Consider the following 17,977-nt stretch of genomic DNA (forward strand, 5'->3'; position numbering starts at 1 on the left):
CCTTTATGGTGTAATGCGAATTTCCACAGCCATTATATATATATGTATATGTATGTATGTATATATATATATATATATATATATATATATATATATATATATATATATATATATATATATATATATATATATATATAATTTATGGCAGAATAAAACAGACATTGGCCTCATGAATATCTGACTGCTGTGCAATACACCTTCGTCATTCTAGCACCAGAAAATAAAACTAAAACTAAGTACTTTTAGGGAATAAACCCAAAAATGGAAAAAATGCACATTGGCCCTTCTTGTACCAAGCCCCAGATATATATGTAGATCAGCTACATATTCTGACATATTGAATGAAGAAAAACTTCGCAGCTTTTCACAAGAAATGGTTGGACTGTTAAACTTGGGGTAGATTTTGATAGACGGTAAATTGTGATGTATTATGCAATACCTGTGAGTATTTCATCTGGGCTCCTTGCCTAATTTTGAATGGTTTGATATATCAAACATCCATACCAAGTTTGGTGCTTGTATCCGCTTTGTAACGATCGACTCAAAATATGCCGATAAGCCACCAGACTAATAGAAATATCGTGCACACGACTATGTGCGATGCACTCTTACAGGTACGAAGTTTCTTTCAGTCCAGGTCACAGTACCGAGAAAAACGTGATGCGACCGCTAGGAGGAGCACAAAATTGGTCCTTCAGTATTAATATATAGATTGGATATTCGCTCAGATTTTGCAAATTAGTCCACCCCCTTATCCATCCATCCATTGGAACCATACTCTGTACAGAGCGTCAGTGCTGCTGAAGCAGTTTCCTTGGCTATTGGGCACAATCCTGGACGGGTCGCCACTCTGACACAGGATACTCCAATGACTCGATCAACCCAGCAAGCAGGTACTCATTTTGCCGACCTCGGAAGGATGGCAGGCTGACTCAACCCCTGGTGAATTAATTCAGCGAGCAATGAGGCTTGAAGTCAGGACCCTTGGATCCCAAGCCGCCACCCTAACCACTGAGCCAACACCAGGCTTACCCCCCTTATAACAGCACCAAAATCAAGAATCACTGCTCACCTTCACTCTTTCATTCCTCTTTTTTTCCTGCCTTTGGAATAAACTCCCTCACTCTGTTAAATTCCATTCTCCCCTCCACATATTGGAAACAGCTGTTCACCACCACCACCTCTTATCTTCCCCCATCCAAAACCACAATATTTTCTATCCCCTTTAATCCACTCCAAACCCCACCTCCTTCAAATTCCCTGCTTTCCTTCCTGAAAGTCCCTGTAATGTCCATCTTGTATACTCCGTGTTCCCTGCCCCATCCCTCTCCTTTCCACAGATCTCCTAATTTCTCTGTTCCCCAGTTTTGTTCTCCCCTCTTGTCTTGTCTCATGTCCTCCTTGCTGTGCATTGTGTGATCACTCTCATACGAGCCTCGACAAAGTTTACAAAAATATAAATAAAAAAGTCTGATTTAATGTAATTTATTTAATTCAAGGCTACAAGGCAACAAAAGGTGAAAATTTTGAAAAGGGTGTAGACTTTCTATGGGCACTGGAGAGTTCGTAGAATACAATACCCCACGCAGTGTTCAGGTATATACTTCAATTTTATTAAAATAATGATTTTACAGATCCTTAAAATAAAAACATTCAGGAAGTTTATCACTATTGAAGCAGTCTTATAAATCACCTAATATACCACCTTATTCGACATGTTCAAGTACTGCGAAACTGAGAGTTCATGGAAGTGACAAGAAGGCAATCTGTGTCACATATATATAATTCAATGAAGATAAAATGAAGATTGTAAAAGTGGAATAAATAAATTAATTTGGAATTTACCACCGTTTCCCACCATAGCAGGGACAATTACATGACCCTAACACGTTACATTAGTTATTCATGGCTGTCGTTTGCGTCCTTTATGACTTCCTTAAAAACAGTAAGTTTTCCTTTTTTGGAATAATTTTCAATTTGGTTTCATTGCCAGGCAGGCAGAGTAAAAAAAAATATTATCTCACTCCTCTCTGCACATGCACAACTGGGTCGAATTCATACACAAAGTACTGTTCAACGGCAAGTTGTTCTCCTATTCATGTTCCGATTTGTGTTGAAAATAAAACATTTCATTCAAAAATGTTGTTCCTCCATCATAAACTAAACATAAACTAAACATCATAAACAGACAGAGGGACAGATAGATGGACGTGAACCAAATTGCTTAACCTCACTTTTTGTTTTGTGTGCATGGGGTAATCAAACAAACACAAACACACACACCAAAGTAATTACACATGCGATTAAGTACACAGCTTTTCAAGGAGATGAGGAATCTTACAAAATAGAAGGCTGTAACAACAGCCGAACCCCCAAGACTTTTTCATCACAACATCAACTTAATAGCATGTACCAAAGAAGATCTGTTAAAGAATGACATATTAAGTGAACGATGAAAGCAAAAAGGTTTGACATAGTCAACGGACAAGACAAAAGCTATGACAAAATGTAAAACCGACGAGATTTAGACATAAGCAGAAGGTGAAGCCAATACTGTAATAGGTATAAACGAGAATGGCACTCGGAAGAGCGCATACCTCTGCCAGGCTGAACAGTTTATGTTTTGTATTCCCACTGGTAGGCCAGATCTACATCCGGACCTGAACTAAAATCTAATCGACTTGTTCTTGTCACCAACCCAACTCATCCACCACGTTTTGTCATCATCCGCCCACAATGTTTTGTAATATCGTGCGATATCTCGTTTTTGGCGCTACCTCTCAATGGTGAAGAATAACTTCAGAAATTATCAGATATTCATCAAAATTTAATCGATTCATATTTGTCACACCCCCAAACTGTCCACCAAGTTTTGCCCAAATCCATCCATAACTTTGTGAGATATTGTGCTATATATAGTTTTTGACCCTTTCTCTCAATGGTGAAGAATCACTTATAAATTTAGTATCTGGATCCAGATCTTCACCAAAGTCTAATCAATTAGTTGTTGTCACACACACAACCTGTGCACCAAATTTTGGCCAAATCCAAAAGTAACTTTTTGATATATCCTGCCCACAGACAAACAAACAGACAAGGTTGACAACATAACCTCCGTTCATCTTCGGTGGCAGAGGTTAAAAATAGGACCACTGAACCTGTAGCTTATCTGGGCCCTGGTCTAATGTGGTAACCCAAATTTGGTAGCATTTTGACTGGTGGGTCTGGAAAAGAAGATTTTTGAAGAAATTTACATGACTTTCCCAAAAATTGACCAAGTCAGCCATTTTGACACACTTCTGGTCATTTGATCAGCATAACCTCTGCAATTTAACATCCCTACCCTGGCCGAATGTTGTAACCCAAATTTAGTAGCATTCTCACTGGTGGGTCTGCAGAAAAGGATTTTCGAAGGAATTTACTAAGTCTGCCATTTTGACCTACTTAAAGTCACGTGACTGGAACAAGCTTTACAATCCCCATTACCAGTCAGTCGCGGAACGTTGCTGGCAAATTTCAGCAGCATTGGCCCAGCGGCTTGGCCAGAGAATTCGACATAGCAGATAGATAGACAGACGAATGGACAGACAGACAGACAGACGGACAAATGGACAGAACACAAAAGGTGGATTGGCCACTGCTGCATTGGGATGCCTTCAGAAGGTGTAAAGGACCAAAGATCTTCTGACAAATACAAAAATAAGGGTATGCAAGATGATGGTCATGAAGAAAAAAGATTAACAAAATGAGTGATGATGGAAGACGAGTTGACTAAGAAAACTATGCATATCAAGAATAGAGAAGGTGCAAAACGAACATATAATAGAGGAGGAGAAGGAGATTGGGACCATACTCTGTGCAGAGCGTTGGTGCTGCGGAAGCAGTCTCCTTGGCTATTGGGCACAATCCTGGACAGGTCGCCACTCCGACACAGCATACCAGCAAGCTGGCACTCATTTTGCCGACCGCAGAAGGATGACAGACCGAGTTAGCCCCACCTGGTATCAATTCAACACCAGGCCAACACCAGGCATGAGCAACTTGGACAATAAGTAAAAAAATGAACAAGTGAAAGAAAAATTCTCGATCAACTGCTTCGTTTGTTTGGTCACTCGTCGTGAATGAAGAATGCAAGGATCCCAAATATGGAAACATATTGCGGAGGAGGGAAAGAGCTTAAGTAGAGGACAGCACGAAACGATGGACCAATCCGATTTGAGAGGACCTGAGGCAAAAAGAAACAACTTACCTGGCGTTAGATAAACCATCAGAGATCGAGAATGCTGGGGGTGCTTCATGCAGTCTCATTGTGACAAAAAAGTCAATGGACTGGATAGAAGTGGAGACGAATGTGGACATAATACACAGGTGGCCTCACATGCCCATGCGAGACTGGCAGAATATCTCATTTGGAAAAAGCTTACCTTTTCATCGTGGACTGTTCTTTGATTGCTCAGGGAGCCGGGTCTAGCTACCTCAAATAAAACAAGGCACTGATACTCGAGGTCCCCTGCCTTTTGGGTGGTACGAGGAATAGATCTGTGTAATATGAAAACAAAATCATGAAGGGTTTTTGAAATATCGTGCACAAAAGCCAAGTTATTGAGATGGATGCCATGGCAACATAATTTAGCCAATCACAGCCGTTATCTAATCCGGTTGAGATGATGTTATGAGGAATAGATATCTGCAATATGAAAGCCAAATATTCAATGGTTTTTGAAATATCGCGTACTCAAAAGTACATGGACAACTGATCGGTCAGTCGGACGGAGCTCGTTTTAATGTTCCCCGTCTCCAACCTTGACGGAGGGGTGAGGGACAACTCGTGGGGCTTTGCAGTGGCTTTACATAAAGGAAACTATTTTCTTTGACAGGAATACAATTGCATTGTGATAGCATCCATTAGTGGATATTAAAGATCCCAAGTTATATTACTTCACAACAAGTAGGACAGTGAATTTTCCCGTATACCTTTGCTCCTGGTCTGCGGTATTATGACTTCCTGTTCCAGTATGTCACTGGATGACACCAGTTTTCTCTGAGGCAAGGAACATCCATCTTGTTATCACTTTCTTTCAGCATAAACAGGTGTTTTTGCAACTTTAATTGAAACAGAATACAGCGGTGCAGACCTACTTCAGGTCAAGTTAAACGTCCTCCGATGTCGATAACCCGAGACATTTCATTAAACAAAAGAAAAGAAAATTATTTCTTAACCAACCACTGTACTGGCTTATTTCCACCACTATGGCCACAATCTCAATGAACAAATGTGTGCAGCAGATGGCAGCAAGGGCCCTGTGATGAAGAATAAGGAAAAAGAGGAAAAGGAATAAGAGAAAATAAGGAGGAAAAGGAAGAAAGAAGAGCTGAAAAGCTGAGGGTGCAAATGGGAAGTGGAAAAGGAAAAGGTGGTCATGAAAGAGGGTGTGCGAGAGGTGGCGTGTAATGGGGCGGATGTGGTGCGGGGAGAGGGTGGGGGAAACAAGTCGCCTTAGCTTGACATTGGTCACTTTATCCAAAGACTTATCAAACAAGTGTTGTGCCGACACAAGTGCCTCTGAGCACAGTCATATTCGATTTGAGAAAAAAAAGGAACAAAATGGAGTGTAATTCCAGCAATAATGCTGACACAGAATGGAAAAAAAAATATTAAAAACTTCCTTTTTAAATAAAAAAAACCACCATCAAGAAAAAGGTGAAAAATCACAAAAAGAAGGAACAGAAGCAATTAACGCTTGTACTTGGTGTTGTCCCTGACAGAATGGCTCATCGTGTGACAAAACGTTGGCCTGATTAAACGATTCCTCCTCAAACATTACTCATACCCCCTGCTGTACATTCCACCCACACGCAGGCACGGGGCTGAAGACGCACGACTCTTTCGAGGCACAAACTTTGCAAAATAAAAGTTTTTTGTCAGAAAAAAATCCCGCTTTGCTCTTCTTCGCTTGCTGAACCTGAGGCAACGGTGAAGCCGCCTTCTTATGAGCTTTCACACTCAAACACAATGTTAGAGTGAGCAAACAGACCGACCGCGTGTATGTTATGTACACCGAGCTTCAAAAAGTAAGGACCTGGTTATAAATGTGTCGTACGGCTTCACAAGGAGACGAGGAAACCTTATAGTCACGGGAGGCCATGTTTATACTCGACATACACACCTTCGTTAAACTCAATCAATTTATTATCTTCGATTTTACTACCTACAAGTGTCAGACTCACCATTAACTTTATCAAAATGAACATACATGACCCTTTTATAACAAACTAATAAGTACTTAGCCCATTTATTACATCAGCAGGGAATTAGTCAAGGTATGCGAACATGAGGACCTACTTTTTGATTGGAACTTTCAGACGGGGCTGCCGGATTTACATCCACTTGCGTAGAGTGATGTACTCGCAAATTAAACGCTTTTTTTTTTTTTTAAAGAAACTCTGATTCAATTTCACAGGTGAACAAAACCAGGTAGAGACAACTAAGAGGTGAGCAGGGTATCAACTGAGCTATCTGACAGCTTGCAACATCCTGCAACAGCCAGCGAACAACATTCCATGGTGATCTCCCGTCCGAGTGCTAACAGAGATCGACGAGATCTAATGGAATCAGGTGCATTCAAGCCAATAGTTGGTTTTCGATCTGAAACATATGGTGTCACGTTTTAACGGTACTGGAGTACGTTAATCCCATGCCGTACCACCGCACCTTGGATTTCTGAGCTAACATGCTGAGTAGTTCCTGGTTAATGGATGTAGCTACACAAACGAATCCACAAACGGGGGAAATTGTCTCAAAGCTGAGATGCCCGAACTCAGAAACCAGCAGATGGCTGGGCCATGTCTGCAAGAAAGCCAAGCAGCATTGACTCACAGGGATCCATTACCTCGACTGTTGTTGATACTGACCTGGATCAGTTGCAGACACCACAGAACCAAAGAAGAGACAGTCGGTGAAGAAGAAGCTGCTCTTCCTCTGCTGTCCCACTGCCACAAGAATCCTCGTGAAGCCGTAAACAATGAGGCTGTGTGCACAGAAATTCCATTAGGGGGTGATGATGTACGAGTGCAAATAACTCCTTTTAATGTCACATGAAAAAAAGCTCAGAAAACAGAAAGATGTGCGATTTTTAAAGGTTTGGGACGAGAAATGGTTCACGACAGGTCTTGAAAGTTGCTGAAGGACCTTCAATGTCATAACTGGTGGGTTCATTTGCATAATTAGCCACACCCAAAAGGGAACAGCCACTGTAGTGTGTGCGTGTGTGTGTGTCCACATGCAGATAAACATTAATGTAGCACCCCTCTTGTGTGAAAGGAGTCACCGAGGCAAATACCCGAGTGGGGCTCTGCATTGTTAAATGATCCATTTTGTTTTATTTCAAACTAGAAGCACCTGTGCCCTATGGGAGCAGCCAGGGCATTTATATTCTTATCCTTATTCAAATGTGTAATATAAAATAGCTCTCAAAAATACCTCTCGCTGCATGATTCAAAACACCTCACGGAACTGGGAAACGTGGGGACAGGAATACTGCACTGTAAAGGGTGGAGACTTGTAGAAATACCCTCTCCCCTCTAGAGGTGGCGCCACACGACACACATTTACATAGAGAATTTGCGTCTCCACCCCCATCCCCCCCCCCCCCCGCCACCAAGACCACCGGCAAAGATAGAAACACCCTTATACACTAATTGGGGTCATGTTGATCCAATGTAGTGAGTTTGGATGTAATTGGCCCAGAAATGTAGGAGTAGCATGACACACCACACACACACACACACACACACACACACACACACACACACACACACACACACACACACACACACACACACACACACACACACACACACACACACACACACACCGGTCTGTGAATTATAATGACCCCGACAAAGTACCACGCCATTCATCTCCCCAAATGCAGCAGCGATGCTCAACTTCGAACCCACAACTCAGAAAATTACTTTCAATAAAATAATGGAGGAGGAGGAGGAGGAGAAGGAGGAGAAGGAGAAGAAGAATGAGAAGGAGGAGGAGGAGGAGGAGAAGGAGAATGAGAAGAATGAAGAGAAGGAGAAGGAGGAGAAGAAGAAGAAACTTCAAGTACTCTCAACTGGGTTGCTCGAAATTCACCCCCACTGTCCTCTCTCTACTCCAAACCAGAGCATCACGCTCATATTCTCTCCAACCGCCGACTTGCTCTTTGTGTGACATTTTTCTTTCCATTTCACCATCAATCCCATCTTGGCTTTGCCCTGAATCAAATGCTTCAACGTGATAATGTCAAGGCAAGCAGGCATCCACCAAAAGCATTTTGATGCTCTACAGCCTACGCAGTGCTGCTGCTCAAAACCGTCTCACAAATGAAATAACCTCTCATTATAAACCAACCATCATGGGGGCAAATGGGGCAGTTTGTAGATCGGGATGTTTTTCTTTTTCACTAACCATGCACTAAACCCATTCTGAAAAAATTAACAATTCAGCCGAGATGTTGGCGCAAGCGTTTACCCTTACTCAAAAGAGCACACAATCAATGTTTGCAAACTTAACGGACACCCACAGACAGCACAGACAAGACCTCACAATGAAGTGCCGAGCGATGGTAATGAAATCCACAACAGTGAAGCAAATAACCCGACCTACCCAATCTGTGGTGTAAAATATTAATAATAACACTGAGACAATAAGAGGCTCAGGTAACCTAAGAGTAGACGCTTAGACAATCACACGTTGTGGAGAGCAACGGATTCGGCGAGAAAGCAGTCACAACTGGAATGTCCTTCTAAAGATTCGGAGTGATACAAAAGGAAACTCGGACGTGGGAGACAGGGTATCGGTCCATGCCTGGGTCGAATCATTGTCAGCATTCCTGCGTACCAAAGCCTGTAAATTAAGAACAAAGAAGAGCAGATGTGAAGCACAAAGACGACTGTACGAGAACAGGATGACTTTATGGGGAGTGAAAGGCAAATCAGAGAACCAGTGATGAGACGTTTGGGGAGAAGGGAATCGGGGGACCTTTCGAAATGACAAAACTATGTATAGCCCACCCTCAACCATCATAAAGAAAAGGAAGAATTTTCGATTGAAGAACTACTGGCTCTTACTTGAGGCTCTGATGTGGAAAATTCTAAATCAATTTCTTTATTTACACAAAATCTGCAACAACATTCTGTCTGGTACATCCAAAAGTGGATTGAACAAGTTGTCTTCATAATTAATGAAAAAAAATATAAACCTGAATGGGGGATAACTCACAAACAGACTCCTCCAGGATGCAATTTCCACATCTTTTGGGTGTCCAAGGATGGAAAAGGAGAAGGGGGAGGAGAGTGAGAAGAGAGAGGGGTTGAACGGGGTGAGGGGAGGGAGACCCACATTCCCAACATGCACACAGCTCCCTCTATGCCTGCATACAAAAGAATCCTCTTTGCTCTCCGTTGCCTGTGACAAGTTCAGGACACAAGCGTGAAAAGAACAAAACCGGAAGACATTTAAAAAGGAAAGGACTACTGACCACTCTGCATGAAAGCAAATACCTGGCTAATAATCGAGAAGACCTACCAGTACAACAAAGGAGTAAACAAAACATATATTGTTGAACCTCTATTCTCGAGAATTCTCAAGAATAGAGGCTCACGGAAGAGCTTGTGAATATAAATTGCAATCTGATCTGATCTGTTCCATGACCATGAAGATAGCTGCTATCTTCATGGTCATGAAACACATCAGACCAATGTTGGCATTGAGCTTTGTTAAACCTCCATATACCCGAGCGGTTGGACTTTTCTCCAACGAGCCCAAGATGGGGGAGCTGAAAGTCCAAGAAGTCAGGGTTGAGAAAGTTATGGGCAAATGGAGCCGACAGGGTCATTCTTCTCTCTGAGCCAGGTTAGAGCAGTAATTTGATCATGTTTCCGGCTTGCAATGGCCTTCTCTTTTCAAAAGGCGCTCTGGGATCTTTCACAACCAATCTTCTTTTTTTGTATGCAGCACAGGGCTGTTGGGTCGCATCATTCTCTAAGGACGTGGCTGTGCCGCTGGTGCAATGCCCTCTGCTGGTTCGGGCAGGATTTTGAATTGTTGAGGGTGCCGGTGATAGCTCGCCTACTCTTCGCAAAGGACACCATGGGTTCTTATCGTGCACCAACAAATGCTGGCAGATGGGACACCAGTTTAACATCCATCGAAGGGACAGTGAAACACCAGGATGATAGTTCATAACTGTGTCGAGATTCAAACCCAGGCTCGACAGCTTGGAGGTGAGTGTACGCACCTCTAGGCAATCCTGTCAGCCCTTCACATGCAATGGCGGATGGGTCAGTAAGCAAGCAATTATTTATGCAACGCCATGCATGTGAAGCACCAGAATGTCAATTTATAGACGCACTGGGAATGAAACTCAGACTAAACAGCTCAAAGATGAGTTCAGTACCTCTGAGCTATCCTGTCAACATGTATGTCACATATGATAACAGTACTATGATCAACAAAGTATATGGGATTTGAATTTTGCATACTAGCATTATAATCAATGTGCTCAGATGGGAACACCGAACAAGCCAACCAAAATTAGAAAACATAATCAACGAGAACGCCACTCCGTAGAGTCGACAGGTTGAACAGTTTACATTTTGTATCCCACCGATAGGCTGGATCTAGATCCAGACCTGAACCAAAATATAATCGGCTTGTTCTTGTCAACTACCCAACTCATCCACAAAGTTTTGTCATAACTCACCCACAACTTTTTGAAATATCACACCATATATCATTTTTGGCCATATCTCTTAATGGTGAAGAATCACTTACAAAATTTAACAAGAAAAAGAGCAATCAGAGATTGCAGACCCTCATAAAGACATGTTTTGCGTGGTGTATTTTGTGTGGCGTTTGTGTATTGGTGTGTTATGTAATTAATAAGAGACATAATTAGAACTGCCACTTTATAACTGCTGACAGTGATGACCAGGTATCAAGACGTCCGGCTTTGATGCAACCCCACTTTTATCGGACACCTAACCCTGACCCATGACGTTTATTATTATTTATTTGAATTTAGAATGGGATAAAAATATATTCAATTCAAATCAAACGGAAGACCAAATAGGTACACTCCTGCATTGGAGTAATCAGAAGGAACCCTAACAAGCAAAAAAGCAAAGATGAAGTCATCAGGAGGAACCTGGATAGGATTAACATTTCAGCTGCTACTTCTTCGACCCTCAAACCCATCCAAGAACAGCCAAGTGAGCATATTCAAAAAAAAAAATGAAAAAGACCCCAGATCAAAAATATTAAATAATTCTGGCTGCCAGACCATATGTCCGACCAGGTTGAAATTTAAAACATGTATTCCCCATCACTACTAGATCATAATTGTGAAGTTTCACATTGATGGATTAAGTGGTTCTCGAGAGAGTTTTTAAAAGATTTTTCGCTCAATCCAATATGGCTGCTAGACCATGTTACATATCAATTGTTTGTGAATACCCTGGTATCCCCAAGGCTTGGGGAACATTTGTGTGAAGTTTCCCCTCGATCTGTCCAACCGTTCTAGAGAAGAAGATTTAAGTTTTTGAGTAAATCCAATATGGCTGCCAAACCATGTGATCAAACCATGACAACATATGTGTGAACCTTTTGTTCCTCATGGATAGGTAGTCAAACATGTAAAGTTTTGCCTCGATCTGTTCAGCCACTTCACAGAAGACTTTTGAAGATTTAAAAAAATATATATATATATATACATATATATATATATATATATATATATATATATATATAAATATATATATGGCTGCTGAATCACGTGAGCGAGGATGTCGTCAAATTTTTTTCTGTTGACCATTTTATCCTTGGATGACCCTCAAAAAAATGTTCATACTGATCAGATGTGGCATTCTACATATGCAATTATGATGTCATAACGAAGGCAGCTATGATATAAAAAGCACACTTATTCCCTATGAGGACTTGCCACATGCCAAGTTTCAATTTTTTTCCTTGATGCAGTTTCAGAGTTAGAGTTTCAAAGTTTTTCCATTTTTCCAACATGGCTGCCACACCACGTGACCTATGATTTCATAATTATCAGAAAAAAACATTCCACGTGAGTAGTCACTCCTACAGTAACAATTTTATCTCAATCTGACAAGCCGTTGGAAAAAAACGTTAAAATTCTGTGCGGACAAACAAATAAACAAGCAAGAAAAAGACGTCGTGCAGAGCACGATGCAAAATCCATCCACTCTCCAAAGGTTGCCATTGATACATCAAATTGCCCATTTCATTAAGATTAAAATTGACAATCTTGATCAAAGCTCAGGTCACTGAGATGAAAAATGATTATTTTTCAGATTGAAATTGAGTTTTGACCTCAACTTGACCTTTGACTGTTTGACCTCAAAAATAGTTGGTTTCCCAATTCAGTAATGCACCGTGCAATTGCTGTTTAATTTTCAAGGCAATCGGATGAAAAATGACCATTTTAGAAATTTGACCTCAAGATGACCTTTGACCTTTTACCTCATAATCAATTGACTTCTCAGTTGAGACTACCTCTACAACTTGGTGAAGTTTTGTGAAGATCAGTTTAAAATTGTGACCTGTAGGCAATTGACAAACAATCAAGAAGAAGACGTCATACAGAGCATGATACTTGCAAAATCCACAAAACAAATTTGACCTCAACAATAATTGGTGATTGAATTCAATGATCAAATATGGAACTCCTCTTCAAATTTCAAGTTAATCAGATGAAAACTGACAAGTTTAGAAATCCGGCCCGAGTTGACCTCAAAAACAATAAGGCGTTGACTTCAGTGACATGATCTGCAAATCCTCTTCAAATTTCAAATCAATGGGATGAAAATTGAGGATTTTAGAAATTCGACAAATTGGTTGAACTTTTGACCTCAAAAAACAATAGGCTTCTTACTTATGCCAAACTCTACCACGTGGTGAAGTTTCGTGAAGATCAGTTTAAAATTGTGACCTGTAGGCGATTGACAGACAGACTACCACCACAGACAGAATAACAAAATCGACTGACCAATACACTTGAAAAATCTTCGATTTTGCAAGTAACAAACAAACAGACAGACAAACAAATGGACCCAAATGCAATACTCGATCCTTCGGCAAGGATAAAAATTCTCGAATACGGATCCGAATCCGGAACTTCACCGAAATCGAATCAATTCTTCCTTGTCGCAAACTCAATCTGTCCACCAAGTTTCATCCCAATTCATCCACAACATTTTTAAGAAATTGTGTTACATATCATTTTTGACCCTATCTGTCAATGGTGAAGAATCACTTTTAAAATTCTCGTATCCAGATCCGGATCTTCACCAAAATCTAACCAATTTGTCCTTGTCACACACCCAACCTGTCCACTAAATTTTGTCTGAATCTGTCCACAACTTTTTGAGATATTCTGCTCAGAGACAAACAAATAGATAACCTGACAAAACAAAAGGGAATAAACATGACAAAAAAGGAAATTATCTGATCTTCTTTTGGAACTTCATCAATGATAGGGCCTTTTGGGGCTCTCATGACAGTTATAGATCATTAAGGTTGTCACAAAGTGGCAATTCCCTCCTTAAATGATTTGGGAGTTTGGCCGCGTCCAGTGGTCGGCGGTGTTTGTATCTGGAAAAGTCTGGGCGGTCGGTGTTTGTCTCTGGACGTGTCCGGGCGGTCGGTGTTTGTCTCTGGACGCGTCCGGGCGGTGTTTCACGCTGCACTGTACGTCTGACTTCCCTTCCTCTCACCTCACACTGTATTCCCTTCCCTCACCCCTCCTCGCTCCCCTTCCCTCCGCCCTCCCTGCTCTCTCTCTCTCTCTCCCCCACCCCTCTGCTCTCCCTGCTCTCTCTCTCTCTCTCTCCCCCACCCCTCTGCTCTCCTACCTCTCTCTCTCCCCCACCTCTCTGCTCTCCCTGCTCTCTCTCTCTCTCTCCCCCACCCCTCTGCTCTCCCTGCTCTCTTTCCCTCACCCCTCTCTCCCTCTTCCCCCCTCCACTACTCCCATCAGCGAAGCGACAGGTGGTATTTGCTCATTCATAATATTCTTCAACATCTGCATGTCTCATGTGCAACATAATTACATACCTGATGTACCCTTCAATACAAAAACCAACAGTGCATCCCACTATAACCCAACATCATGTGTGGATGATCCTTAACAATCCAGCATTTTGACATTTGTATACATGTTTGAGGAACTTATCCTATATCAAGTCCAGCAAAACAGTAATAAAGTTGTTTTACTTGAACATTTTTTCTGAATTATCCTCATACAAATCAAATAATCAGGAGAGTCGGTGAAATACAGGATCACTGGTGAACGAGTCGTAAGCGTGAATGAGTCGTGAGCGAGGAGACTTGAGTGGAAAGGAGACTCTTGAGTGCGGAGGAGAGTCGCAAGTGCAAAGAAGACTCGCGAGCACAAAGGAGACTCGTGAGCGCGAAGGAGCATCTCGTGAGCATGAAGGAGTGCATCATGAGCATGGAGGAGCGACTTGTGAGCATGAAGAAGCATCACATATGAATCAGCGTCACGTGCAAACAAGAGTCATGCGCGAACGAGAGTGACGTGCGAACTGGAGGTCATGCTCATGAAGGAGAGTTACGCATGTGAAGGAGCGTCACATGGAAAAAGGAATAATGAAAGAAAAAAAAAAACCACACACACACACAACATCACTTAACAAACATACCCTGTAATGATGCAGGAAATAGTTGTTCCCAGGAAAGCGAAGGTAAGAATGGAGCCAAGATTCCGAAAGAAATGTCGCTGAAAAAAGTAAGAGGGGTGGTGGGGTGAAAAAAAAGGAAGGAAGCATTTGCTCATTTGAGAGTTATATGAAGGTTTCGATGAAATGTAGCAAAAAATAATATTTCAATAAAATACATTTAGCAAAAGACAGAAATATGATCAGATGTCCTGTTCGAGATTTTGCATTCCGACAGCATATTTCACGGACATAGACCAGTGATCAAACTGGACAATAAGTTTGGAGAGAGTACAAACTAAAAGACTGAGATGATCTTGAGGATTGATGAAAGCTTACGTTAATAACCGGTCATTTGTGGACAAATACAGAGAGACTTCAGCCATATTAGAAATCCTATCACATCGACTGTACCTATTACATTTGTACAGTGTTGCATAAGTTTAACCCCTTCCATTAAAAACAGAACAAACAAAATGCAAAATCTCATCATAAAGGGGAAAACAAAAGAAAAAAAAAAAAGATCAATGGATGTCATGACAGAGGAAGAGAAACACACACACACACACACACCACAAAGAGGTCATTGTTATTTGAACACATCAAAATCCTCAGACTTTTTTCAATCCCATTCACAATAACCTCGAACGGATGACTGCCCCTCTGAATGACCCCAATATTTGATATCCTGATGCGAAACTCAGAGTGCAGACCACTTGTATTACAAAGAAACCGACACAAAGACAAAAAAAAAAAAAAAACAGAGGAGAAGAACAGCAGAAGGTTATAAGGGGAACATTACTCGACATACAGCGATAAGCGTAGAGACTTGGGGACTTCCCCAATGATTACTTCAGCCCAAAGATTATGGTCAGAATGCAGTGTGCTCAATGAAGAAATCTCAAGGGACTTAGGGGAATTGCTTCACCACAACGCCAGCACGATGAACACTCATCTCAAAATCATCGGAACGTCCTCTGCGGAGTTCACTTTATTAATTGCTTTCTTATTATATTTCTTTAATGCCCTCGACCAGCTACACAAACAGGTTCCATCGCAGAGGATCTCACTGGAACAGGCGATGACAACATTATACGGTTCGACACGACGTCAACGGCAAAGGGACACATAAAAGAACCTGCAGTTAACGTAACAGGAAAATCTCGAACAGGCATAGAACACGAATGTCAGAAGTTGCTCTGACACAAAATACCGTTATGCCATTGCTCCGATTGGCCATCTACAAAATGACAGTAGGTTGGACATACGTACAAAATTGGACATTCAAAATGACAGTAGGCTCTCCTCCACATGCCTCGTGCATTTCCCTTTCTTCCAACCCCCCTTCATTTTTCTTTCACCTGTTTTCTCAATTTTCCCCCTTATCACACAAGTATTTCGGCTTTCCAGGCTTTAAAAGCAATCCCGAAGCAAAAGGGCATTCAGCTTTCGCAATTAGATTGATGGTCAATTGGGAAATGTAATGATCTTTCAGGGGCCATTGTGCCCGAATTTTAAGCATTCCATTTCCCTCCATGCGAATTAAATAGTAAAAAAAAAATAAAAAAAATTCAACATAGATCTGACTCGTTAATGAGAAATACCGATTCTTTGTCCGTGAAGAATCGTTTGTGGGTTACGATGGAATTGGTGCCCAAAAAATGGAAATCGTGTGAAAACGCTGATCAAAGGACATCGTGTTGTTTTTTTAAGAAGAACATCTTTCTTTATGTTTCTTGGACCCAGCATGAAAGAAGCAAATACATTGAGACCTCAAAGCAGATTTACATCTTTCGCCTCCGACCACCAACGATCTTGAATGGAAGTCACGTTCCGACAAGCAAAATTACGTGCAATATCTTGTGTGGACGGCTATTCAAGCATAAAACTTGTTTTATGTTTATTCAAACATCAAACTGATAAAAAGTTCGCAAACTTTCAAGTTTAAACAAAACGTAATTTTGCTCATTTGTATGGAGGTTCAATTCATTTAATTTGCATTATATTCATGCGTGGCAAGCAAATGAGAGATAAGAATCCAATTTGATTTCACTACATGCTGTTATATTTAATTACTTGTTCATAGTAAAGGCACCAATGTTGTCATCTCATGGCACCATTGGTCTCCATTGATAAAATGGTCTCTATTTGGTGCAGCATCAGGTCAGGTATCAGAGAATGCGCCAGAACAGCAAGACGCTGTGTCCACTTTCCGCCGGTACTCCAGGGGCCTCCGTCTGGCCATCCCCCAAGCAGATACCTGGCCCATCCCCATCTCCTTGAGATGCCGATTAATCTGCTTCAACCACGAGGTACGTGGTCGGCCCATTGGCCTCCTCCACTCACGAGACTCCCTCGCTGAGAGGATCTGGTGAGCAGGATGAGCATCAGGAAAACGAGCCACATGTCCATGAAGCCGCAGGTGACAAATCTCATTTGAGTCTCTCAGCAACTGCTCGTTGGACACAAAGTCCGAGCAGTGATAGCCAAGGATTCTCCGAAGAGACCTCATACCAAAGGATTTTAGTCTCCATCTCAGATCCATGGTCTGAGTCCAAGTTTCACATCCATAGAGCAAGACTGGAAACACCAAGGACCTGAAGACTCGGACTTTCGTCCTCCCGCACAGGTACCGGCAGCACCACACCCCATGATCCAGTGAATCCATGACTCCACAGGCCCGACCCAGACGTCTATTGACCTCTGGCTCATAGCCAGCAGAAACATGAATATTATTGCCAAGGTAAGTGAATCTCTACGTTGCCTCAACATCCTCACCACAAACAGGTACAAGACAAGATAGCAGCATCCAAGATGTCATTGAAAGCCTGGATATTAGTTTTGACCCAGTAAACCTGTAATCCCAGTGGCTCCGACTCATCATTCAGCACCGCGAGGGTCCCCAAAAGGATATCTAGAGTCTCCACAAAGAGGACTGCATCATCTGCGAAATCAAGGTCAGAGATCTTGACATTCCCAAACGATGCACCACAGCTTGATCTCTCTGACATCCTCACCAAAATCCAGTCCAGGCAAGTGCTGAAAAGTGTTGGGGCCAGTACACACCCCTGACAAACCTCAGTAACAATGGGAAATAAGTCAGAGATGGTATCACCACATCTCACAGCACTCTCAGCACCAGAGTATAGTTCAGACATCAGATTGATCATTTTTGGTGACACTCCATGAAGACCAAGAATCCTACAGAGGGCATCCCAAT

General features: G+C 41.8%; 1 protein-coding gene across 4 annotated transcripts in view; it reads right to left on the reverse strand.

The window, feature by feature from the left end:
- The window catches only part of LOC147009669 (sodium/hydrogen exchanger 6-like), a 112,178-nt gene that overhangs the window by 52,553 nt on the left and 41,648 nt on the right, over positions 1 to 17,977 (reverse strand). For all 4 annotated transcript variants that reach the window (XM_085860962.1, XM_085860961.1, XM_085860960.1 and 1 more), the window contains exons 4-5: positions 14,743 to 14,819; positions 6,913 to 7,028 (exon numbers count right to left, since the gene is read on the reverse strand). In XM_085860962.1, coding sequence (XP_085717088.1) covers positions 6,913 to 7,028; positions 14,743 to 14,819 — 193 coding nt within the window. The remainder of the gene's footprint in view (positions 1 to 6,912; positions 7,029 to 14,742; positions 14,820 to 17,977) is intronic.

This window comes from Eptatretus burgeri, chromosome 17 (assembly GCF_056783735.1).
Source record: "Eptatretus burgeri isolate ZD-2024b chromosome 17, Ebu_testis_v1, whole genome shotgun sequence".
Classification (NCBI taxonomy): domain Eukaryota; kingdom Metazoa; phylum Chordata; class Myxini; order Myxiniformes; family Myxinidae; genus Eptatretus; species Eptatretus burgeri.